Here is a 23,416-nt window from a genome sequence, read left to right as displayed (position 1 = left end):
CCGAGGGGTGATTGAAGCCTTTCATGAACGCTACTTATTCCCTCCATAATCTAATTAGAAACCTTATTAAGGGACTTACAGAGTCTGTGCAGGCCTTAACAGTGATTTCTCTCCAGGCTGCCATAAGGCGATAAGGCACATGACCCAAGTGTGTTTCTAAGCTTTATTTTGAAAGTTAACGTGCTGAACAAGAAGAGAAACAGTTTACAAACGCAAGAGTCGATTAAAAAAAAATAGACAATAGGACACACCATGTACTGCTTAAAAATAAACTTATTCCCAAAGCTTTTAGTCTGATATACTTGATGAAGGACTTGGCCTTCTCACTTTAAGAATAGATGAGCAAAGCAACAAAGTCTTTCAACGTCAAGTGTTTGGACATTATTTCACTTTCGGGACACAAAAGATAAGTTAGCCTACATGTCAATCTGTGCCATGAATGGTAGCCTACATGATGGAAGTTGACATGTTCTCATTTTTACTCATGTAAAATAAGAAACATGAGGGATTAATGATCCTATATTTTAAACTTTACTATTTAGGCCTACACCACAACTTTAAGTGTAGGCTTTCTACGTATTGCCCACTTGTCTGTTTTTAATTGTATAATAGAATATCCTGAAGCGCTTAATACTCAAACGGAGTGGGAGATATTAACCGCAAAAAACATGTATCAATTTAATTTGGCGACGTCCTCTGACGTTTATTTTGAAAGGCCAATTCTGTACGTGCTCGCGGCTGGATGTAAGAGGGAGTAACCGTCCATGTTGGTGTCGGGTCTGCCTCTTCTCTCTCACGCAGTTCAAGAGAAACTGGGCGCGTAGGCGAAGGGGAAATACGCGCTCCAGATAATGAGAGGAAGACCGACTGTGAGAAACTCTTCGTGTTTTCTCGGTCTCCATGTAATTACTCGAAAAGCCCGCCGCTAAACGGTAAGGTACCTTGCTAAGTAATTTACGGATATGCCTTTAATATTGTTTATTTGTTTCCTTGTCATGGCATCCGGTTCACTGTGAAATTTACGAGGAATTATATTTCTGGGTCAGTCGATGACGTAATCACGTGTTTTATTCACACTTATTTACATAAAATAGTGTGTCCGTTTTAAGGATAAACAGTGCAGTGAATGTAAACAAACAACTTGACATGTAAACCCCGGAAGCCAATCCTACTAGGCTACATGATAAGATAACTCGACTTCATATTTTAATTGAACGTGCGTCTTTTGTCACAATATTTAATTTACCAGCTTAGTGGTTTTGTTTTCATATTAATTTGATATTAGAAAAGCAGAAGATGTTGCTTTAAAATAGCTGTTACCTTACCTTTGATTTTATGTAGCACAGGACTTGATAGGTATGTGATGCTTGCCATTGCAACAGCTGATCAACAGTCTTATACAGTGATGTCATTGATGTTCATGTTTTTTTTTTGTGTGTGTGTGTGTGTGTGTGTGTGTGTGTGTGTGTGGCAGTTATTTGGCTGTTCACACCATGTCTAGGAATGGTTGGTCCAAGCATTCAAGGCCAGGGACACATCTGGGCCCGAGTGAGCCTCTCCTGGGACAGGGCATCCATGTACTCCTTTTCTGGACAAAGGAAGGGGAAAGGTATCTGTTCCACAACAGTGGAGCAGTCACAGCAGAACAGCTGTGTATCTCAGCTGCAGAGGCTGTAGGTGAGACTGACCTTGACCAAATAGACCCACACAAACCAACGCAATGTTTAAAGTCCATTTCATGTGGTATTATAGCCTGCTTTTGGTATGTGTGTGGTATGTGTGTGTGTATAACATTGTTTAAATTGTGTTTATCATTGTTTACCCCACAGGGATAACTCCTCTGTGCCATGTGTTGTTTGCTCTTTACAATCCACAATCATGCTGCTGGTACAGTCCAAACCATGTTTTCAGTCCAGAGGACAACTCCAGCCTAGTACTTCATTACTGTATGAGGTAAGTCAGTTTTGTATTAACACTGGATGCTGTGATGATTTGCCCTCAAACTAAACTAAGAATAAAAGTGACTTAAAAGGTGAGACCCACTGGCACAGCTTAATCTACCTATAACGACAATGTGTCCAAGGTCTTTTTATTAATGTGAATAACATTTCCTTCGGTTAATTTGACATTTTCAGCAAGTAAATAAGAAAAGAACAATGTTTTTTGCAGCCCTTCTTTCCTCTGTCAAAATACAACAGCTATTCCCTTTGGTTGCTTGTCCAATACCTGCCTGCTCACGTAGATCCAGCTGGTGAGCCCACGGCCCCCGGTACCTTCTTAACAAAAGCATTAAAAGAACCCTAGTTTGCTTCAAAGGAAATTATGAATTCATTAAACTTATGTTTCTGTTTTTCTCCAAAACAAAATAAAGAAGGTTTAGTTTTGAATATTCTCACATTTTTCAGGCAGATGGACCACACCAAGCTTTTTACACGTGTTGTCTGTTTTCCTTTTGCCTAGGTTTTACTTTCGGAATTGGCACGGACTGAATGAGAAGGAGCCCAATGTATCTCGTTATGCCCTTAAATCTGGAACAGACCAGGGGGGCTCTCCACTGCTCGAAATCCCCTCCTTAGAGTACCTCTTCTCTCAGGTGTGTGTCCATATTTATGTGTATCATATTGAACGTTTATTTATTGAATGCATGTAAAAGTTAATGACCTAACACTATCCGCTTCTTGTGTCTCCAAAAGGCTAAATATGAATTTGTGAACGAAGTGGTGCCGATGGAAGATGTGAAGTCGGAAGAGGAGATAAGTCGCTTCAAAAACGAGAGTTTGGGGATGGCTGTACTTCACCTCTCACACCAGGCAATGCAAACAGGCTGCAGCTTACAGGAAGTTGCAAAAAACACAAGGTAAGTGTTTTTAAAGTCTTTATATGCAATTTTTCACACTTAAATATAATATAAATCAAGTATATCCTCTGAAAATAACTCTGTGAGTCGTGACTGTCTACAATGGGTGTAACACCAGAGTCCCACTGTCTGTGATGCTTTCAGTTTGTTTACATCGTCGGGACGGCCGGCTGACTCCTCCCCTCGTGTATAAAAGTTGTTTAATTGAGGGACTAGAGAAAAGAAGAATAACATACTGTACTCACTGCTTAACTGTGTTTCTAGATCACGCTCATTTCAGGTAAATTTACATGCAGTGTGAAGATACGAGCATAATAAAGATCGCTAGCATTAGCATGCTAACACAACAATACAGCGCAAGTTGTTTTGGTTTCATGCTGGTGCTCAAGGGCGACATCTGCTGGATCAAAAAATCACATAAAGCCTTTAAAGGAGTGAACATGGCACATAGAGCATGTGCTTTGAACCTTTTTTCTACAAAGTTGTACGTACAGTTAAAACTATATATTAATAACAGCTAACTCCTCTCAATTTATGTACAAAGATTATACATTTTCTGGATTGATTATTATTTACTGGATTTGTGTTTAATTAGCCTATTAGATTGATTGGTTAACATTTTTTTTATCCTATTTTTGCTACAGTTTTATTCCAGTTTCTCCTCTGGGTCATCCAAGCTTATTTAGTCTTACCTCATTTAAGGATCCTGGTTTGCTTTACAAAAAAGTGTTTTTTTATTTTTCAGCTTTCTGCGCTGCATTCCAAGGTCCTTCGCGAAACACATTTCAAAAGACAACTTCTTGACAAAAATCCGGATTCGGCGGGTGTTTGCAGAGTTTGTACAGACTTTCCAGCAGCACACTGTGGATAAAGGCCGGCTGGGCGCCCAGGAGATCATGTATAAATACATTTCTACTCTTGAACACTTGGCGCCACAGTTCGGCACAGAGACCTTCCCTGTGTGCAACCTGGAACTGAGAGAGGAAGGGGATGGAAGCAGTTCTTACGCTAACACCACCCATGCTCAGGGTGTCACAAAAGACAACTTCACAGCTCCCACCACACATGAAATAAATGTATCAGGCACCAAAGGGATACAGTGGAGGAAGGTGTCCGGACAAAAGGTTGTTAAAAAAACCACTATCACTCATAATTTTGTGGCATGCCTTTGTCTTCTGCCGATGAAGTCATTTTGTCAAATCTGTCTCTCTACCTAGGCACAGGCAAACTCTTACCTCAGGAATGACTCTGCAAACTACATGAGGAAAACAAAGCAGCAGTCCAGCCCAACAGAACAGAATGCAAACACTCCCAATAAATGGACATCCTTTTGTGATTTCCCAGAAATAACTCACATAGCCATTGCTGGAGCTAATGTATGCATTAGCACTCAGGACAACCACTGCTTGGTGAGAGTGCTTGTTTATCCTTTGAACTAAAAGCTGCAGTACATACATTTGATTGGTAAATGTGCTTGTAATGGATTAGGGCAATTGATATGGTGGAATGAGTGATATACAGTATGTTTGAAGTGCCTGATTGTACTGTACAGAGGGCATATATGCCTAGATTCTCATATGCGTTCCCATTCTATATTTTCATCTTTATAAAGGCTTTGCACATTATGTTTTGAATTTGCATGTATCTGTAGGTGGGAGCTCTGATTGTAAGCTAGTGGTGTTTCTGTGTGTGTATGTAGGAGGCTCAGATGAACTCCAGCCAGGAGGCCCGTTCCTTCATCTCCCTCCTAGATGGATACTACCGGCTGACTGCAGACGCCCACCACTATCTTTGTCATGAAGTGGCTCCCCCAAGGGTAGTGCTGAGTGAAGCAAATGGACTGCACGGACCTCTGCAGTGAGTTTTCTCCTCTTTACACATGCACATACAGACAAAAAGCAGGCTATCAACGAACACAGTGTGTTGTTATATCACAACTCTGGTGTGTTTCCAGCGATAACTTTGTGTTACTGAAGCTGAAAAAGGAGGCCGCAGAGGAGGGAGCTTTCCTCGTACGTTGGAGTGCTCTGGACTATCAGCGCATCATCCTAGCTGTCCTCAACAAAAAAGAGGTAAATAACACCCACGCCACACTCTGTAAAGAGTTGCAGTGTAGTGATGTCAAAAATGGTCAGCTACAGTTTGTGTTTTTTACTTTTGGCTCATAGAATGGAGCTACGCCAAGCCACAAGCAGTTTCGTATTCAGCTCAGGGGTTCCATGTTCTGTCTGGAGGGCTGGGACAAAGAGTTCTCCAGTTTGAAAGAGCTCACAGAGAGCCTCAAGACCTTTGTACTCAAGTCTGGTTCGGATAGCTTTACGGTTAAGAAATGCTGTTTCCCAAGACAAGCAGGTTTGTGTTTAGTACAACTTTTAATTCAAGACATGTATATGTATTTTTTGACTTTGTGTTGTGAAATGTTTGTCTTTCTCTGTTTATGATGTAGAGCGTTCCAACCTCCTGGTAGTAAGAGAAGGTGTCGATCACAATGTTCTCACTCAATCCTTGTCCCTGAACCTGACCCAGCTGCGCTTCCATCAGATCAAGGACGGAGACTTTGTACAGGTGACGAGACACACTTGCCACCTCCGTCTGCTTTACCTGATAAGTTTTCTGTTCTCAACTCTGTGACTGACCTCTGTCTGGGCTTTATGTGTATGAACAGCAACAGCATTTGGGACGTGGAACCAGAACCAACATCTACTCAGGATGTCTGCTGGTGCGAGGCGGGGGAGAAGATGATGAAGACGACGAGTTCAACAACAACTCAGCTGACCGCAAAGGCATTCAAGTGGTGCTGAAGATTCTTGACCAAAGCCATAGAGATATTGCACTCGTAAGCCTTCACATCTTTGCATTAATGAAAAGCTAAGCAGATATAGCCATGTCAACCTGTTCATGTATTTGATCATTGCTGTCTCATATTGTTTCCTCTCATGTTATTTTAGGCTTTTTTTGAAACAGCAAGTCTCATGAGCCAGGTGTCTCACAGTCACCTGGTGTTTGTACACGGTGTGTCGGTCAAAGGATCTGAAAGTAAGCACTCCAACTTCCACATTTGCTACTTCTTCATCACTCTCACGAACAGTGTTTGTTAAGTCAGAATGTGGTACCAAGCTAACCGCAGACCAAATGCTAAACTCTGCTTACCCTGTTCTGTTTCACAGAGGAGGTTGCATGTTTACATGTGGCTTTAAGCAACACCATTCTATATAAATGTGTTACTTGGTTTACTTTACAGGTATCATGGTGGAAGAATTTGTGGAGTTTGGACCTTTAGATGTTTTTCTGCGCAAAGAAAAGGCATCGGTGACTCCTAAGTGGAAATTCATCGTAGCAAAACAACTTGCCACTGCCCTCAATTATCTTGTGAGTTTAAGTACTGCTTTCTTTATGCCACAAGTTATTGAGTGACAGCAGCTAGGTCATTTAATGAATTGATACTGAGGTCATTAGAGTGTAGCACTATGTATGTCCTGATAGTCTTAGGCCTAATCCAAACGTAGGCGTTTTTTTTTTTACTGAGGTTTTCCTCAAAAAATGATCCTGTCCACACATGCTAAATTCTCAAAAAGATCTTCGTCCACATAAAAATGCACTTTTACTGCTGTCAAGAGCACGCCAAGTCAAAAACGATGTCCATGGCATGCTAAAATGCTCTCGCCATACCTCTGCAAAGACCATTTCATTTAAAAGGTAGTCCATTCAGGTGTCTCTGATCGTCAACATAGTGAGAGAGTCACTGTGTCATGTATGTGTAAGCATGTAAAAACTCCAGTTAGCAAAATTAACACCAGCATTAGTTTGGTTACATCTGCTGTTGCACTAATCTCATGTAAACAAAAGGGACAGCGTTGCACAATGACGTCCACGGAGAAACCAGCCCACAGTGTGACGTTACAAGCCCAAAAAAGGAATCTAAAACGCCGTTTGCGTGTGCACAAAAGGTCAAAACGCACAGAAAAACCTCTGTTTTCCAAAATACCCGCCTACGTGTAGACGTGGCCTTACATTTAACAGTCAGCTGCCTGCAGCTATGAATGGATGACACATTTAGAATAACAGAAATAGGTAGTACAGCTTTCCAACACAAGGCTTTAGTTTGAGTTGCTTGCAGATATGGTGTATTTTTTTTTTTTTAGATCAAACATCAAGTTAATTTTTATCTTGGTGCATAATATCATAAACAGCATGTGTAGAATGTATTTATTCACCTGATAAGATCATTCAAACCAGTGTCATTTTCATCATTGTAGGAGACCAAACGTCTGGTTCATGGAAACGTCTGTGCCAAGAACATTCTGGTGGCAAGACGGGGTCTGGAGGAAGGCACCACTCCCTTTGTCAAGCTGAGTGACCCAGGGATCGTCCTGAGCGTCCTCTCACGAGAAGGTCAGTAAACACACATGAAAGTCTCAAGACTCAGTCAGCCTTTGGTTTTCTGCAATTTGCGTATTGCTCTGCCTCAGTTTAATCAGATATATGGAAACAGGAAACTTCCACCAGACCACTTCTGGTGACATATTTCCTGTTGTCTGACAGTTTTTCTCAAAATGTGTCATTCTAGTCAAACTCTGCTTAGAAGTCTTCTTTCAACCATCCTGGTTAGTTTTGTCTATAAATAAGAATCTCCCTTAGCAAATAAGAACCAAGATCTGATACAGTGAAGTTAGGATTATTTTTAGTGGCCATTATTAAATACACATGCTAATCAGGTAAATATTTTCTTAGTGAAGAGCTTTGTGGACTTTAGCAAGTCAAGGTAATTATTATTAATTGATCATTATTATTAATTAATAATAGTATTATTGTTTTAGGAACCATATCAAATATAGATTTTCGGTTGATTTTCTAAATAAAAAGTTTAACTAGCGCTTCAGAGGCATCACAACATAAAGTAAAGCTAACTTCATACATTTAATTTTTACTCTATGCACACTGCAGAGCGTCTGGAGCGTATTCCATGGATCGCCCCCGAGTGTGTTGACAGCGGTACACCCGTCGGCAATGCCTCAGACCAGTGGAGCTTCGGTGTCACGCTGCTCGAAATCTGCAACAACGGCGATCTCCCAATGAGTGGCAGCACATTGTCTGAGGTAGGCACTTTATATCTTTCCAACAACCTCAAGCTGCAACCGCCTGTTTTGTCCTCCCAACTTTGGAATTGGATAGCTGAAACCTTTGCCCCTTAAACAGAAAGAGCGTTTTTATCAGCAAAAGGGCCGACTTGCTGAACCGTCCTCCCAGGAGCTGGCCAGCTTCATCAGCATGTGTTTGACCTACGAGCCCGTGGAGAGGCCTTCGTTCCGCACTGTGCTCAGAAAGCTCACAGAAATTATGATCAAAAGTGAGTCCTAACTTGCTCGTAGAACTTTTTTTAACTGATGTCATTGCATTTTGTGGCATGTCAATTTTCTTTTGCTTTTGATCACAGATCCTGATATATCTCCAAGTGAAGCTCTTCCTGATGCAGACCCTAGCATGTTCCATAAACGCTACCTGAAAAAGATGCGGGTATTAGGAGAGGTGAGATTCACACATTACAAGCAAGTTTTAATTTTTTTTTATGAATCCTTTAGAGTAATCTTTATCCTCTTGTGATTTCTCCAGGGTCACTTTGGAAAGGTGACTCTTTACCTGTATGACCCTGCCAACGATGGGACGGGAGAGCGTGTGGCAGTGAAGGCTTTGAAACAAGAGAACGGCCAGGTGCCTGACGGCTGGATGAAGGAGATCGAGATCCTGAAGTCCCTTTATCACAGCAACATTGTCAAGTACAAGGGCTGTTGTACTGAACTGGGTGAGTCCTCAGCTGTCATCAAATGTATTTATTGACATGCTGTGCTTGCATGTGCAAAGGAGTACTTACTCAATACTCTCTCAGCTTGCAGCGCTCGCAGGATGATTCAGGGAATTGATTTTCGCTCCCTGCTGTTTCCCTGTAGATATTGAAAATCTATTCAAAGTGCAACTCTGCTTCCATGGCGTGTCAATATTTTGAGCTTTCAACACACAGCATGCTGTGCACCACAGCCAGATCAGCACCAGGACAGACAACAGGCAACTGTTGCCGTTAGAAAGGGATGGGAATGAAAGGATTGAGACACTTTGCACTCTCTGTTGACAGGAGGACAAGTGGTGCAGCTAATAATGGAATACCTTCCTCTGGGGAGTCTGCGAGAGTATCTCCCCAAGCGTAAACTGGGTGTGCCGCAGTGCCTTATGTTTGCTCAGCAGATCTGTCAGGTGAGTAAAGTGTGCATCTGCATTTCCACTTGTTCTTATAGGATGTTGCTCCAAAAAGATGTTTATTTAAAGGTCCGGGTTAAAGGGCAGTCACCAGCCATGTCAGCAGCTGGGTGATGCTGTGAGGACAATGCTGATTGTGTTTTGAATGTCAATGGCTTAGCAGGTCTCTGTTGTTTCTTCTAAAGGGTATGGAGTACTTGCACTTGAAGCGATACGTCCATCGAGACCTAGCTGCCCGAAATGTCTTAGTTGAAAATGACAGTTTAGTAAAGATTGGAGATTTTGGCTTGACCAAATACATACCTGAAGGTGAGATCTACTATCGCGTTCGTGAGGATGGGGACAGTCCAGTGTTCTGGTAAGCTTACATGGCAGAAGACAGAATTATGCAATGCTTCGCTCTGTAACTTTTGCCATTCAACTGCATTTTTTTCTGTACTGTACAGGTATGCCATCGAGTGCTTGAAGGAGAGTAAATTTTCTTTTTCCTCTGACATTTGGTCGTTTGGCGTCACTCTGTATGAGATCCTTACCCGCTGTGATTCTCGCCAAAGCCCTCCAACAGTACGTACTAACTGCACATATCTTTATCTGAAATGTATTGGGTATTTCTACAATCCTAGCCTCAATGTACAATTCACTCTTTTTTTGTTTTGTTTTTTTTATTGTAGAAGTTCTTTGAAATGATGGACGAAACGCATGGACAGATGACGGTGATGGTACTCATTAAGCTCTTGGAGAAACAGCGGCGATTGCCTTGTCCCAAAGACTGCCCACATGAGGTAATATAGCAGGCCATTTAAATAAATAAACATCATTTGCATTATGTGTTGTTACATTTTTTTTTATTGTTTCCAACAGGTGAAGATGTTAATGGAGCAGTGTTGGGCTGCAGAACCTGCACAACGGCCGTCCTTTGGATCCCTCATCCAGAAGTTTGAGGGTATTCGTCAAAAATACGACTGGCAGTCGAATATAGACTTTTCTTCGGCTCAGATTTGCTGATCGGGACTCTGAAAATCTACCTGTCCTCTTGTGATCACTTTGCCACTGTAGCAGCCATATACAGTATGAATATAGGGTAGCTATTAATTTGTTTGCCTGCTGCATTCATTTGAATAGTTATCTTATGCTGTTGGTTCCTTTTTGATAAAAGCACACAGCTCTCCTCTCTTGATGAACTCAGTCAATGTAAATTGTTTCTTGGCCGATGAGTTTACCAGGGATAATATAAGGTGATGTCGTTAGCAGACAGGCAACAAGTGTCAGCCTTTGTCTTTTGAAAGTTCAAGTTTGCAACATCACCTCATGTATTAAGAATTTCTCTATGCTTGTAAGAATAATGTCTTAAATTTTAGGTTTATCTTTGTAAGTATGTTTCTTAATCGTATGTTTAATTGGGTTTTATTTTATATACCAGTATACCAAAAGAACAACATAACAGTCTTTTGAAATGTTATTCATTTGCATTGTTATTAAATACTTAAACAGACTGATGTACCAGTCTTGGAAGTGATTACAGTGTTTTTCAGAATTAGCTGTATAGATTTGTGTCCTATGTGCAAAACTACTAAATCTGTTGATCTGAAACAGATCACAAGCTTAGGGATGTACTGATATTTTCACATTTGTATATAATTTTGGATTATTCCACCTGTAGACTCCTACAAACAACTAAGCATCTCTAACTATTACGGCTATAAATAACTATATACTGTACATAATAACATATTTAAAATAGTATTTATTTTGTAAGAAAATCTTTAAGCAAAGCAATTAATTAAATTTAAGGTCTGAGTTAGAAGTCCCAAAGGTTAGGGTCTCTTTCGCTTAGATCCCTCAATCGTTTAATAAACTATACACTTGAAGAAATGAAGTATATCAGGAAAGTTGTTGGATGCATTTAGGAGAACATTATTATCAGAGTTGCTTTTTAATGTGATTGTTTTATGTGTTTGCCGTGTCTTTACAGTTATTCAGCCGTCTTTATAGTCCAAATCTGAAAATCTGATGCAGTCCAAACAATACAGGGCTGATTACAGCGAACGGGGAAACCGTAAAATCCGTTTAAATCTAGTTTTGAGGAGAACACTTTCAACCGGCCTGTGCCCCGCCCTCGCTGTCCGTGACGTCATCGTCGTGGAGAACGCGTCCTCATCTCGTCCAATGGGAAGCGGCGCTGGGGCCATGTGTGTATTGTTTAAACTGCTCAAATCCAACTCAGTGTCCAGAGCGATAAAACTTCCACCAAACTCAGTGATGGCGGCCGTCGTGTCTGTTAGCACCGCTGCCAGCGATGAAAACACAGATACAGGGTTCAGTTTCGACACTCGTCCACTTCACGATAATTACGACCCCGTTGAGGACCACGAAAACTGGATGACCGGAGGCCACCGGCATCCCGAACTCGAGGCCGGCGAAGAGGACTCAACTCCTGAACGCGAGTGTCAGCGTCGGGTCGACGAGGACTTGACATCAGTGAGCCCCGAAGAAATACAGAGCCGCTTAGAGAGAACTCGCCGGGAGTTTTACAACCGTAGAAAAATTATAATAAAAAATCTTCCATCCGACGTTAGTAATCAGGTGAGGACATTGATACTTTAAAGATTGAGTTTAAATTGCTAAATGATTGATTGATTGATTGACGGGTTCGCCTGGCTAACTCTAGCCTAGCTCCAGTATGCCTGCCATGCTACCAATGTTAGCATGCTAGCCATTTAACTCGGTAGCTGTTTAACTTTGATGTTATATTTTGCGTTAGTAAATTCTACAGCTTGTTTTATTAGAAACAACATGTACTGGTAGTCACCAAAACAAATGTGCATTGCTTAAATATATTAGTTTAAACTGACAATCACTGCTATGTTTAACTGCCAGGTGGTCAGATAACTGTCAATAATGGTCACTGTGGCCTGTATGACCTGCAAGTCTGGCCTCGTAGGTTTAAAACATTATAAATCATTCGTATTTCTTTTCAATTTTCAAGCAGTAGCACTAAACTGTAAAAGCATGCAGATTAGATTTAAAAATGTGTATTACTAATGGGCTCTGTGTAGTTTAAGCGTGTGACTGTGATTTACACATGATGCCACATTTTTTTTGGAACGTGCCTGACTCGTTGGGAGAGCTGGGCCTGCGGGCGGTACCATTGTTCAGTGGGGGGGATTCGAGATGTGAGTTGCACTATAACAAAAGGTGGAAGGTGTGGGGACAAAACGTTTCAGAAAATGCTAGACAGCATCGCCATTCGTTCGTGACTGGTCAAAAGCAGCACAGAACAATTTTTCCTACAACAATGAGTCAGTTATACAACTCCCAACCCCCCAGAGGTGCACTTGTTGCTAGTGACCCAGTGGACACGAATTAGTTAATTGTTTGATTAGCAATATCTATTATTAAACAGTCTACAATTACATACCATAATCATTTTCTCAAAATGAATAATGAATTATCTACACAGTGTACAATTATTTACACTGTGCTATAATGTGAAATTATTAATTTTATGTCTGGATATAATTGTAGCCTTTTCATTTTTACAGGAGGTTCATGAACTGCTCGGCAACTATGACTTGAAGTACTGCTTTGTGGACAAATACAAGGGAACAGGTTGGTCTTATTGGTTATATATCTTTTCAGATATTTAATGTTCATTTTCAAATGATTAAAAAAAAATACAAGATTTGAAAAAACAGTTGACAAACTTTGAAGCCACAGTGGCAATGAATAATGCTAAATTTGTGAACCCAGAAAGTCATGTGTATTCCCTCTCAAAACACTACTCTACACATGTTCAAAAAGAAAACGTTATTCACATAGCGCATTGGCATTCATATACTTTGCAGAGTCTTAGTCAATGACAACAATATGCTTGCTTTTCACAATGTTAATGCTATTATGTTGACAAATGGTGGGACTTGTCACAGCACAAAGTCATCATTTGTATGCATCAAGACAGCTTCTTTTTGCAATTAAAATACGTAAACAAAAAAAAAATGTTTTAATTGATCCCAAGGGTGTTGAATCAACCGTGTTTGCCAAATAATGTTTCTCGAGGAACGATTCACTATGCTCTAAGTGAATCAAAGATCAGCTTGCTGTTTTAGGCCTCAAAAAAGAGCATTTTAAGAAGAGCAGATGTGTAGAAAACTGCCTTAGAAACATCAGCGTTGACTAATGAATTCAGAACGGTTTAACACATATTTTATCTAAAAGGGGCCTATACGAGGCCAGATGCTAAATTGAGAATATGCCTCGTATCTTTCTACCAATCTTTTGTGGCAGATAACCAGTCATAATCAGATGTTGTTTGGGTGAAATGCAGAGGACTGAAAGACTCAGATATTACGGGGCAGAAAGGTCTACCAGTCTCTCATGCTTGAAGACATTCTAAAAATAGCTGTTAATAACATTTAACTTTTAAAAAAGGATTTCAATAAAAAATAGCCTAGATGAGGCGTTGTCTGCTATTAAGAGGACGCTCAGTCACATCAAAATCATTCTGCCTTTGATTTTTTTGTTTTTAGCTTTGGTGACAGCCATTACTGCCCCATTAATGGGATTGTCTAAATTTGTTGTGATGTGACACTGTGCCAGCATTGTCTTTTATCAGACATACTTAAGGAGAAATGGTATCACAACCACATGAGACCTGCTGTGAAAGATAATAGAATTTTCTCCTAACACTGACTGATTGACTTCCTCACTTAACCCTGAATTGTTGTTATTGTCTCTCTTCCTCCCTCTCTCCCTGCACCCTCAGCGTTTGTGACACTGCTCAATGGGGAACAGGCACAGTGTGCAATCAAAGAGTTCCACCAGCATATGCTACGAGACAGGGAGATCTCTGTGCAGCTGCAGCCAACAGACGCTCTGCTGTGCATTGCCAACTTGCCCTGTGCGTTCACGCAGCAGCAGTTCGAGGAGTTGGTGCGACCCTTTGGTAACCTGGAGCGATGCTTTCTGGTTTATAGCGCCTCCACAGGCCACTCCAAAGGCTATGGCTTTGTGGAGTACATGAAGAAGGACTCTGCAGCTAGGGCCAAGTCTGAGCTTTTAGGAAAGCAGCTGGGCTCCCGCATGCTGTATGTTCACTGGACCGAGGTGGGCTCCCTCACTTACCCACTGCTGCACTCTAAATGCCTGTGTGTGGACCGCCTGCCCCCAAGCCTGCTGACAGCCATGGACCTCCGCAACGCCCTAGCTGACACCCATGCACCAGTCTTCTGCCAGGTCAATTTCACCTCATACAAACATAAAACTTCACACAATTCTACTACTCTAGTAGTAATTACTCTCATAGTATTTCTGATAGGATGTAAATTTCTTGGTCCTTCTAATGGATTAGTAGATTGACAGAAAGTAACGGTACATTACACGTGTTAATTACCAAAGCCTTGATTCCACAATACACGTGTGCGTTGGTTCATTATGCTGCGCCCTCAGGAGCTGATCACGCCTACTCTAGTCAATCTTTGTATTTCTACTTTAGGCACCGTAGCTGTCTCAGAGGTGTCCCAGAAGCACCACTTTGCTCCACTAGAAATACGTGTCTGGTCTATTTTCAAAGAAGAACAAGCTAAACTGAAACGCTTCCAGCTGAGAAAAATGTAATAATGTGGTAGAAGCAAAAAAAAAAAAATCTCAGATTAGTATCCAAATGAACAGTAAATCAAACTTGGTAAAGAAAACTGACCTGTTATTTGTTTTGTATTTACACATTGTTATCACGCAATCTCATGATTCACAAGAAACCTTTTAGTTCTCTTGTAATGTTGTGATCCAGCTGATTCAGGCTACATTCGGCTGAGCTGCGCTTCTGACATGCTTCCATTAGGGTTTGGTGCGGGATGGCGGACAGATCAAGGAATCATAAACGTCATTACTCTAATGCAAAGAGGCTAGACATTCGATTAAACCAGGTTGGCAAACTTGAAATTGTTCCTGTTATTCAGAGTGCATCATTTTAGTAAATTATTTGACATGTAAAAGATATTTTTAGACTATCACAATTTTCTGGAAGACCAACTTCATGTTGTGGTTTCACAGATTAAATACTATAGATCAAATATCTGGCAGGTTAACTGATGAGAAAAGGTGTTAGTTGCAGCTTTTACCTCTTTTCTTTGAGCTTACATTTTTAAGCAGAATGCAACCTATGACTCAAAATCAAACTTGGTATTGGCAAGCTTTCTCTTTTCCTTAGTTTTGGTTCCTTTGTGCAGCTGTGCTTGATTATTGCTGTCTGATGTTTTTGGAGGTGACCTGTTTGTGATCAATGTATATGAAAATTAAGAGAATCGACACTAAAGGGCTCCTTGTGGCAAGAACTATTTTGTGAAATTGCATTCCCTATTGGAGCTTTCGGTCCCTTTGACCTTTACCCCAGATTCTATGGCCACTCAAAATTTCTATGGTAGTGAGCATTACTGGTTTCTATGGTGATGACCACCTGACTTTCCCATGTGGTGTCATTCAGCCACTGTTTCTGGAATGAGAGAAAGGGATGTCCTTTAGCCCATCACAGTGGTACTTTTCTGCTGGTTTCAGGGTATTTCAGAATTATGGTAAAAGCGGTGATGTTTGAGGGTCATGTGGTGCTCAACAGGAAACAGTTTAGCACGTGCGCTTGTTTTAACAACAGGCCTGCCTGTGGAACAATGAAACACTGCCAGAGTAAATCTGAGGCCACATCCACTGACCTTTCAGTAAAGGGCATTAAATTCAAAACTTAAAAGGTCAGCAAAATAATGCTGCTCACCAATTCTAAAAATGAAAGTTTATTTGTCCACAGTTAATTTCAGAATGTTCTTACTTAAGATTAATTGGTTATGTTTAACATGAATCCTTTTTTCTCTGCAATCCCTATTTGTGTTTATTTTCTTGTAGGCTGCTAACTATCTGCTATGCTTACAACCACTAATGTGTAATCAATTTGAAAGATTTTCAACATCCCCTTTCATGTAGTTTGATCAGTCATTCTGGTGCTTTTCTGTGCTGTTACAGAGCACTTCCAACAGACATGTGTGATAAGACAGGGGTTGACATTAAGTTAAAATTGTCAGTGGCCCTCTTGGCCACTAGTTTTCAAGAATCACTGGCCCAACCATTGTAGCCGCTGGCCCAGGAACGTTAATTTTTATTAAAAAAATAACATTCACCAATTTAATCTTGAACCATTCTGACGCAAAAGTCAATTACAACTTGTATTTAATTAATTGAGCTCTAATTATAAAAATATTGTGTATTTTTCTTATATTTATGTGCTCATGTTTATTCACCATGCTGGTAACTGTAAGAGTCTATTTAATCTGATATTAATATGAGGCTGTGATAGATCTGGAATCTCTCCTTCTTTCTTCTCTGTGAGAAACTCTTCATCCTTAGATCTTTACTTTAGGAGCTCTCTTCAGGGCGAAGATGTTTTGTGAATAACGTTTATCTTTACCAGGATAGTCTTTAACTTTAACGTGTTCCAGCTCCTCCAGCTGTCTGTCACTGTGGATCAAACTTTTCTCCCTTCTGTTTTCGTCATGCCCTGCTGTCACCCTCGACTCTTCCGGTGATTTGTTTCCTTTGAATGCTGAGTTAAGCTCGGCTTTTGTCGGGATCTGATGGTTTTAAAACCGTTTTACCAACAGTGTTTGTTTTTTTGAGAGAAAACCTGCGCTAAGATCTGTGTGCGAGTGTACAATTCGTGAGTAGCGAACGCGCTCGCGGGAGGGGCAGCAGTGAAGCCGTCTGCCAGCTGAACGTGCAATCAGCTGGCCTGGACTCTGTCAATCATTCATCTGGGCCACTTATAATGTCGAGCCCTGTAAGAGGTCTCAAACATGTGCTGTCCATCCCCTGAGTGTAAGTGAAAAAGCAATGCCGTCACAGTTTCTGTTGGATTTTTCTTTCCTCCACAGTTGGCACAGGGACAAGATGGAAGTTTTCGGCGGTTTGCCGTGTTGGAGTTCGCTACAGCTGAAATGGCAGAGGAGGCACAGCGACCAACCGATGGCAGGCTGCTGGGCGGGACGCATATCAGGGTGTCCTTCTGTGCCCCTGGCCCTCCTGGAAGGAGCATGTTGGCTGCTCTTATTGCTGCTCAAACCATGGTATATAAAGTCAAATTCATGCACTGAATTTCCATTTTGTCTTTTCTTTTGTTCTTCATTCCTCTCTTTTATCCCCTTTCCTTTAAGGCTGTGAATAGGGGTAAAGGTCTCCTCCCTGACCCCACAGCCATGCAGATACTTACAGGCCTCAATAACCCCGCCACTCTTAAGATGCTGCTCAACCCACTCTCACAGGGACACAAACAAGGTGAGCAGTTACATCATCAGTTGATCAATGTTTTTATTTAAAGGCAGGGTTGGCAATTTTCTCAAACTAGCATGATTTTGAAAGTAGCATTCCCTCAGTGCTCCGTCTGCACCCTCTGTGCTCCCTCAAAAGTGCCATTGGTCCAGAAGTGAGCCTCAGCTCATGTCTTGAGTATGGGCTCATGCATGCATAGGGTAGAGAATGATCAGGGAGACAAAGGAGGCAGGTTCATCAGATTGGTACCTCATGGCAGACATTGGTCAAAGTTTTTACATGCTACAGATGACAGATTTTCTTCATTCCTTTTTCAGAGCACATGAGTTATTAATTTCTGTCAGGACCTAAACACAATTTCAACAAAATCTTAAAAAGTGTATCTGGAGAAAATTATTAACCCTGCCTTTAAGGATCTATTCTGAATATGTACATTGTTATAAGGGCTTGGTGATATAAGTTCAATATATCGCTGTTACTGTTTTGTGTGTGCAAAAGTCACATCACAGGATGGGCAATGTCAAAAACATGTCATGCTGCCACTTTTTAGAAAAGGTTGATGACATAACTAGCACAACTGATACACCCATCTCTTTGTGTTAAAAAGATCTGGTTTTGTTTTGTAAGCATGCGATAATTTCAATCGGAAATGGTGATTAAAACTGACAAAACACACTACATTTTGTCTTTCATACTTTGTGTTTACTGCAGAATGAAAAGCAATATATTTTTTTCCCAATATTGTGCAGCCCTAATTTGAATGATCACCTTGTGTGCAGGCCTGCTCGGTGCTGCCCCTACGATGCCCCTGCTGGCCAACCCTGCCCTCTCTGCTGCGCTGCTCCAGCTGCTCCTTCAGAACCAGGCCAAGGCCCAGCAGGTACTGCCACCTCTTTCTGATTCTTCTCTGACATGTGTGTGCAACCCGTTACTGCTGAGCACCTTTTGATTCATCCTCTCCCACTCCTTCCTTCTTGACCATTAGCAAGCCTTTCTGGGAAACCATCTTCTGTGGGCTCAGGTGCTGCATAATAAAGAGAACCCTTTTGTTCCTTGTGTGAGTGATGATGGTGTTTTTCTTTTGCTCTGTGTGTGTGAGGCAGTAGCAAAGGGAGTGGATCATGGTCTTTTTTTATTTGATTGGTTATTTTTAAAAAAAACGTCTGGGTAGGTAAGCTCTGGCTGGTAGTGTGTTTTTTTTTTTTTGTTGTTGAGTGTTCTCTTTCATTGGTTCTGAGTGATGCAGTGGTTTTTTTTGTATACAAAAAAGTGCAAATACTCGTTCTGTTAGGACATAGTTTAACATGTGGTGAGTAAGTCCAAGCTCTACTTAAATGTGCTCGATTAGTTGATAAGTTTCGAAGCCAGGCTGTGTGACCCTCTGTGACACTGAACTCTCCCCTCACTCCTTTGGCCAGCAGGCAGGACTCATTGGGGAGAATCCTCTGGCTGCTCTGCCTGTCCAGCAGGGAGTCCATCTGCTCGGAGACCTTCCCCAAGGTTTGGAATCCATCCAACTGAGCCCAGCCTTAGCATCTTTAGCCACACACTGCATGTTTTCACTTTGCTTTAGATGCGCAACATCTGTAGTCCTCATTGCCTTTAAATCATGGTTTCACCTCCTATATTATACATATGTCGTAAAAACTCTTTTATACATGCATGTTATTTATTAGGAAAGCTAACACTTGTAGATTAGAAAGACATGTTACTCACTGATTCTAATTAAAAAACAAGTACCAAACAAGATTCAGTTGATTGTAATTTCAGTTGTTTCACTATCTTATTCCCCTTGGCGGTGTGGTCTCAGGTCTTGGGCTTCAGACGGATCCTCTGAACCCTCTAAAGCCGATGTCACTTGGCAGAGCCCTGACAAGGGAGCAGGAGTCCCCAACAGCAGCTTGCACCTTCCCACAGACTTCCTCTCCCACTCTGCAGGGCATCTCCATGCCTCTGATGGGTGGCATGATAGGGGCAGATGGCCTCACAGCACAGGGGGTGAGTTCCTCAGTACTAGACGCAATACACTCTCTGCATCTTGAATTTTGTCCAGCTCTGTATCCCAATGTAAATGTTTACAACTCTGCCCTCCTTGTCAGGTATCCATTCTTGGAGATCCTCCCAAAGATGGGAACCATCCTCAGAGTGCCTTTCTAAGTGTCAACAATGGTTTTCCGTCAGGTGAGTGCTTTTTTTATTTTTTATAACGTGGTTCTGATATTCCTGCTTGGAATTGTTTTTTGTTTTCTGTACCAGGTGGGGTATCAAGTTAATGTGTGACTGCCCCACCCCCACAGGAGGAAGCTGCAGACCTCACCCCTATAGAAAGAGGCCAACTCTTAGTAATGTGTCTAACCAGCATACACACCAGAGCATCCAGCCAAATTACAACCTGCGCTACCAGGACTCCTACAGCCCAGAATATCCTCCCCTCCACCAGGTAACCTCCATGTTTCTCCTGATTTGTCCATTAAAGAAGTCCATGCTTATCTTAATGGCTTTCAGTCTTATTAGGTGTAGCTTCATGATGTCAAGGTGACGTGGTGGGTTAACATTATAGTACATTATATCTGCTCATTACAAAAAGAAACTGCTGCTATAGGATGCCATCTGATATGATGCCCATGTCATGTTTCTCCCCAGGATCCACTGGCCCACTTGTATGAACAGCAGGAGAACATCGACACTGGAGCCCTGGCAGGGTTTGGCCACCAGGTACTGTGTAGTAAACTGTTGCAGACTGCATGAGTGAACCTTAAAATGCTATTATGTGACATGAATTCTCTCTGACTGATGATGACATTGGAGTGGATTTCACTCATGTCACATCCTACAATCCACAACCAAACATGCTGTCATGTCCCAATCCATAAGGAATTAAAACAGCCCAGAAAATATGAGCAATGATGTCGTATTTTATAAGAACTGCTACTGACTTACTGTCACAATTCCTGCCCTAGTCACAGATCAGTAGGTGAAATTCCCATCCTACAGGAATGCAATAGGAATCTTATGACTTGTAGAATATCTTGGAAAAAAAAAAAAGTATAAACCTGTAATAGCATAACTTTTCTTTGGTCGTGTCTGCAGCTTTCTCGTCACCATGAATTCAGCGAGCAGTTTTCCCACTGCAGTTACCCTCCCAGCCCGCCCATGTCTTACTTCAGCTCAGGGCCCGAGGCCTGTAGCAGCAGTAGCCTTCCTGCCACCCAGCTCAACAGGGTAAGCCCTTCTTCTTGCAATTAACTTCTGTTTTGGTTTCAAACTATTGATTACTTGTCAGTGAACAAACATCTTGACAGCATTGGAAGAGATAAAAAGTGGAGGGTCAGGTCTAAGAATAACCCCATGCTCAATAATTCATGTAGAGCAGTGAGTGCATGAGCCTCTGTAGAAGAGGTTGGGGTCACTGAGAGTTTCTTGTTTTTCCTCAGGCTGTTGGAATGCCTCCTGTAAGCCACGCTGACCACTACCCCCCAGGTCTTGGTAATGCTGGGAAGGTAATTGACAAACTTTCATCTCTGCTTGTTTAGGTTTCAACTTTTCAAATATATTTTTTTGCTTTAAGACTGAGATGTTGTTTATTGATTTTTATCTTTAACTATTAACCAATCACAGACTCCCATTGGAAGCCAGAAGCGCGTGTTCTCCCGACTGATTCCATCTCCAGAGCCGAGTCCAGAGGGCAGCTATGTGGGCCAGCACTCCCAGGGCCTTGGTGGCCACTATGCAGACTCCTACCTGAAGCGAAAGCGTATATTCTGAAGACTGCCCAATGCATCCTTATGCACGAGCCATTCAACAGCCAAGACACAGTGTGCATCTCCTCCAGCCTCCTCCAGTGAACTGTATAGCTTGGTGGTCCTCGGATTTATCTCGTGTATTTCTGTGAGTGACCCCTGGAGGGCGCTAGGGAGTGCAGCCTGTTGCTATCTGGACAGTTGTGTCACTCCATGGGAATTCTTGGTGGTTGTTTTTTCCTTTTTTCTGTGTGTGTGTGTATATATGATTTTTAGTGTGTTGGTAAAATAAGTTTTAACTTTTCCCCCCTTTTTTTTTTTTTAAATTAGACTTTTAATTTCTTGTTGAGAAACTTGTACAGTGAGAAAAAAATGGTTAATTAGCTAATGAAGTCTTATCTTTTAAGCGTTTTTAACTCCAGTGTTTGTGTGTGTGTGTGTGGTGTCAGCAGAGCTACAGATGGTTTGGCCCGTTTTTAGTGGCAGCTTGAGGCTGCTCTGTGTTTGACAATTCACTTAAGTGATGCTGTCTGTAATTTCAGGCAAAGGGACTTGCATAGTGTAAAAACAAGCTTTACTTTGAAGGTTCTCTTTTTTTTTTTTTTTTTTTTTTAAAGCCTTCCTTATTTCCTGTAAAAAGTTCAGTAGTTTGTTTAAATGTGATGGTGTTTTCGTGTTGTGTTTTCGTTTCCCCTTTCCTTTCCACAGGGTTGTATCTTTTGCTCTATGACTCTTCCTGGATTCAGGCCTCTACTTGTTGGTCACATGCAGCTTTCCATCCACCAATGACAGCTGTATGTACCTGCCTTTATGTTTATGACGTGAAGTTTTTCCGATAATTCCGGCACGTTTTGTCTCAAGACCTACCTGTTCCACGTTGTTTGTCTTTTGAGCCACAGCCTCCAATATGTTTACGGAGTCTGTTCACTATATTAGTTGTCGATTGATGCACTTGGAGAGGGCACATGTCACAACTCTGATCTGTTTTCACCGCCGTATTCAAGTCTCGTCTCACTCATTTGTACATAAGTTAAATATTTTCTGTGTGTGAGTTCAGTTTTCAAAATTATATTTGAACGTCTTTTGGAAGTCCAAACACCACACCTGGATTGTTGAGTTGGTTGGATGGGGTGCTGGAAATGTGCTGTGAGCTATCTCTCAAGCTGCCAGCAGGTGGTGAATACAGGAACATGAACCATCTCTCGCTCAGCCAGAGAGGCTCGACTCTGAGTGAAATGAGCCACTCAAGGCGAGTAGATAGCAGCTGGAGTGATAGACACAGCCTGTGTTCAAAGGTTTCAGTACTGGTGGGAGTTTTGGTATAAATGGAAGCTTGTGGCAGGTGATTGGTCAGTGACATGACTGTCCTGTTTTTTTTTTTTCTTCCTTTTTTTTATTTTATATAATTATCTGATTGACAGTTTGATTGTGAAAACCCATTACCTCTGACTTCTGCTAGGAAATGCAGCTACACGTGAGCCTGAACTGTGCTTTGCATCCATCAACATTTACCATTTCTGTGTTATTTGCTGTGTAAAGAGTTGGGTGTGATCATTTTCTCGAGTCCAACTTTTTTTTGTTTTCTTAATCATACCTGCCTCTGGTCTGGTGTTTTGAATGAATTTGCTGCTCCTCTTGTTTTTGTTCTCTGCCTGTTTGTTTGAATCTGATGTGACAGAGTGGTGCCACAGCAGACTGCTCATGTTGTGTATGGACCAAGAGATGCAGCTGTACTGTATGACAGTCATCTATTTCAATTGATTGGATTCTAACTGCTATCTTCACATCTGTACCGCCATGGTTGTCTGTATGTGTGTGATGTGAGCAAGTAAATGTTATTTAAACTCACACTGTTGTCAACTCATCATTTAAACATAACTCACCATTCTAACAAGAACCTGACTGATTTGGGATTTTTGTGTCTGTCATTGATATTAGGGATCCCTCAAATGCACATTTGAAAAAAAGTATTTAATGAAGATGGTCACTCAACTGGAAAGTAACTACACATGTGCATTACTGCTTGACACTCTGGAGAGTGATAATGCTTGTTGTAATTCATATAGCACTCTGCTGGAGAAGGAGAACCACTCTTGTGTTATAATGTTACTCAAATGAAATGCTGTTTGACTGGCGAATAAATCTTGTAATCTAGTACCTCAATTAAAAATGTTTCTGGAGCCATGCCATAGTGTAGGGGTCAACATGATCTCACCAAGAATTAAAGGAATTTAAATTACTTTCAAGAGTAGTTGCAAAATTAATA

At 41.4% G+C, this 23,416-nt stretch overlaps 2 protein-coding genes across 5 annotated transcripts; both read left to right on the top strand.

The window, feature by feature from the left end:
- Positions 1-772: 772 nt before the first annotated feature.
- tyk2 (tyrosine kinase 2) lies at positions 773-10,597 on the top strand. The gene is made up of 24 exons (XM_061065377.1): positions 773-932; positions 1,475-1,677; positions 1,830-1,953; positions 2,461-2,593; positions 2,694-2,857; positions 3,603-3,981; positions 4,075-4,266; positions 4,557-4,714; positions 4,812-4,929; positions 5,026-5,209; positions 5,304-5,422; positions 5,523-5,693; positions 5,806-5,893; positions 6,099-6,226; positions 7,114-7,249; positions 7,802-7,953; positions 8,054-8,204; positions 8,292-8,383; positions 8,468-8,657; positions 8,985-9,103; positions 9,292-9,464; positions 9,553-9,670; positions 9,778-9,888; positions 9,968-10,597. Exons 2-24 carry the CDS (start codon positions 1,494-1,496, stop codon positions 10,109-10,111), a joined length of 3,528 nt encoding a protein of 1,175 aa, XP_060921360.1. The 5' UTR covers positions 773-932; positions 1,475-1,493; the 3' UTR covers positions 10,112-10,597.
- Positions 10,598-11,318: 721 nt separating this feature from the next.
- On the top strand, positions 11,319-22,998 carry raver1 (ribonucleoprotein, PTB-binding 1). 4 transcript variants are annotated; one of them, XM_061026943.1, is made up of 15 exons: positions 11,319-11,689; positions 12,649-12,715; positions 13,869-14,338; positions 17,017-17,208; positions 17,296-17,416; positions 18,190-18,290; positions 18,396-18,431; positions 18,832-18,910; positions 19,221-19,408; positions 19,510-19,591; positions 19,708-19,850; positions 20,054-20,125; positions 20,501-20,632; positions 20,845-20,910; positions 21,029-22,998. In XM_061026943.1, the coding sequence occupies exons 1-15, from the start codon at positions 11,366-11,368 to the stop codon at positions 21,173-21,175; spliced, it is 2,220 nt and encodes a 739-aa protein (XP_060882926.1). In that variant the 5' UTR covers positions 11,319-11,365; the 3' UTR covers positions 21,176-22,998. The 4 variants fall into 4 exon arrangements, with proteins under 4 accessions (XP_060882926.1, XP_060882925.1, XP_060882927.1 ...); XM_061026942.1 differs by having other exon boundaries at positions 18,396-18,467; XM_061026944.1 differs by lacking the exon at positions 18,396-18,431 and having other exon boundaries at positions 18,829-18,910.
- The last annotated feature ends 418 nt before the right edge of the window (positions 22,999-23,416 follow it).

The sequence above is a fragment of the Labrus mixtus genome, chromosome 20 (assembly GCF_963584025.1).
Source record: "Labrus mixtus chromosome 20, fLabMix1.1, whole genome shotgun sequence".
In the NCBI taxonomy this organism is placed as follows: Eukaryota; Metazoa; Chordata; class Actinopteri; order Labriformes; family Labridae; genus Labrus; species Labrus mixtus.
Note: the sequence above shows the minus strand (reverse complement) of the source record. Positions and strands in the feature narration are given on the sequence as shown.

Coding starts and splice junctions, on each gene's coding strand:
- tyk2 (XM_061065377.1), top strand. CDS start 1,494: ATGTCTAGGAATGGTTGGTCCAAGCATTCAAGGCCAGGGACACATCTG. Junction 6,227..7,113: donor CCACTGCCCTCAATTATCTT/GTGAGTTTAAGT, acceptor TCATCATTGTAG/GAGACCAAACGTCTGGTTCA. Junction 7,250..7,801: donor GAGCGTCCTCTCACGAGAAG/GTCAGTAAACAC, acceptor TGCACACTGCAG/AGCGTCTGGAGCGTATTCCA.
- raver1 (XM_061026942.1), top strand. CDS start 11,366: ATGGCGGCCGTCGTGTCTGTTAGCACCGCTGCCAGCGATGAAAACACA. Junction 14,339..17,016: donor ATGCACCAGTCTTCTGCCAG/GTCAATTTCACC, acceptor TTTCCTCCACAG/TTGGCACAGGGACAAGATGG. Junction 17,209..17,295: donor TTATTGCTGCTCAAACCATG/GTATATAAAGTC, acceptor CTTTCCTTTAAG/GCTGTGAATAGGGGTAAAGG.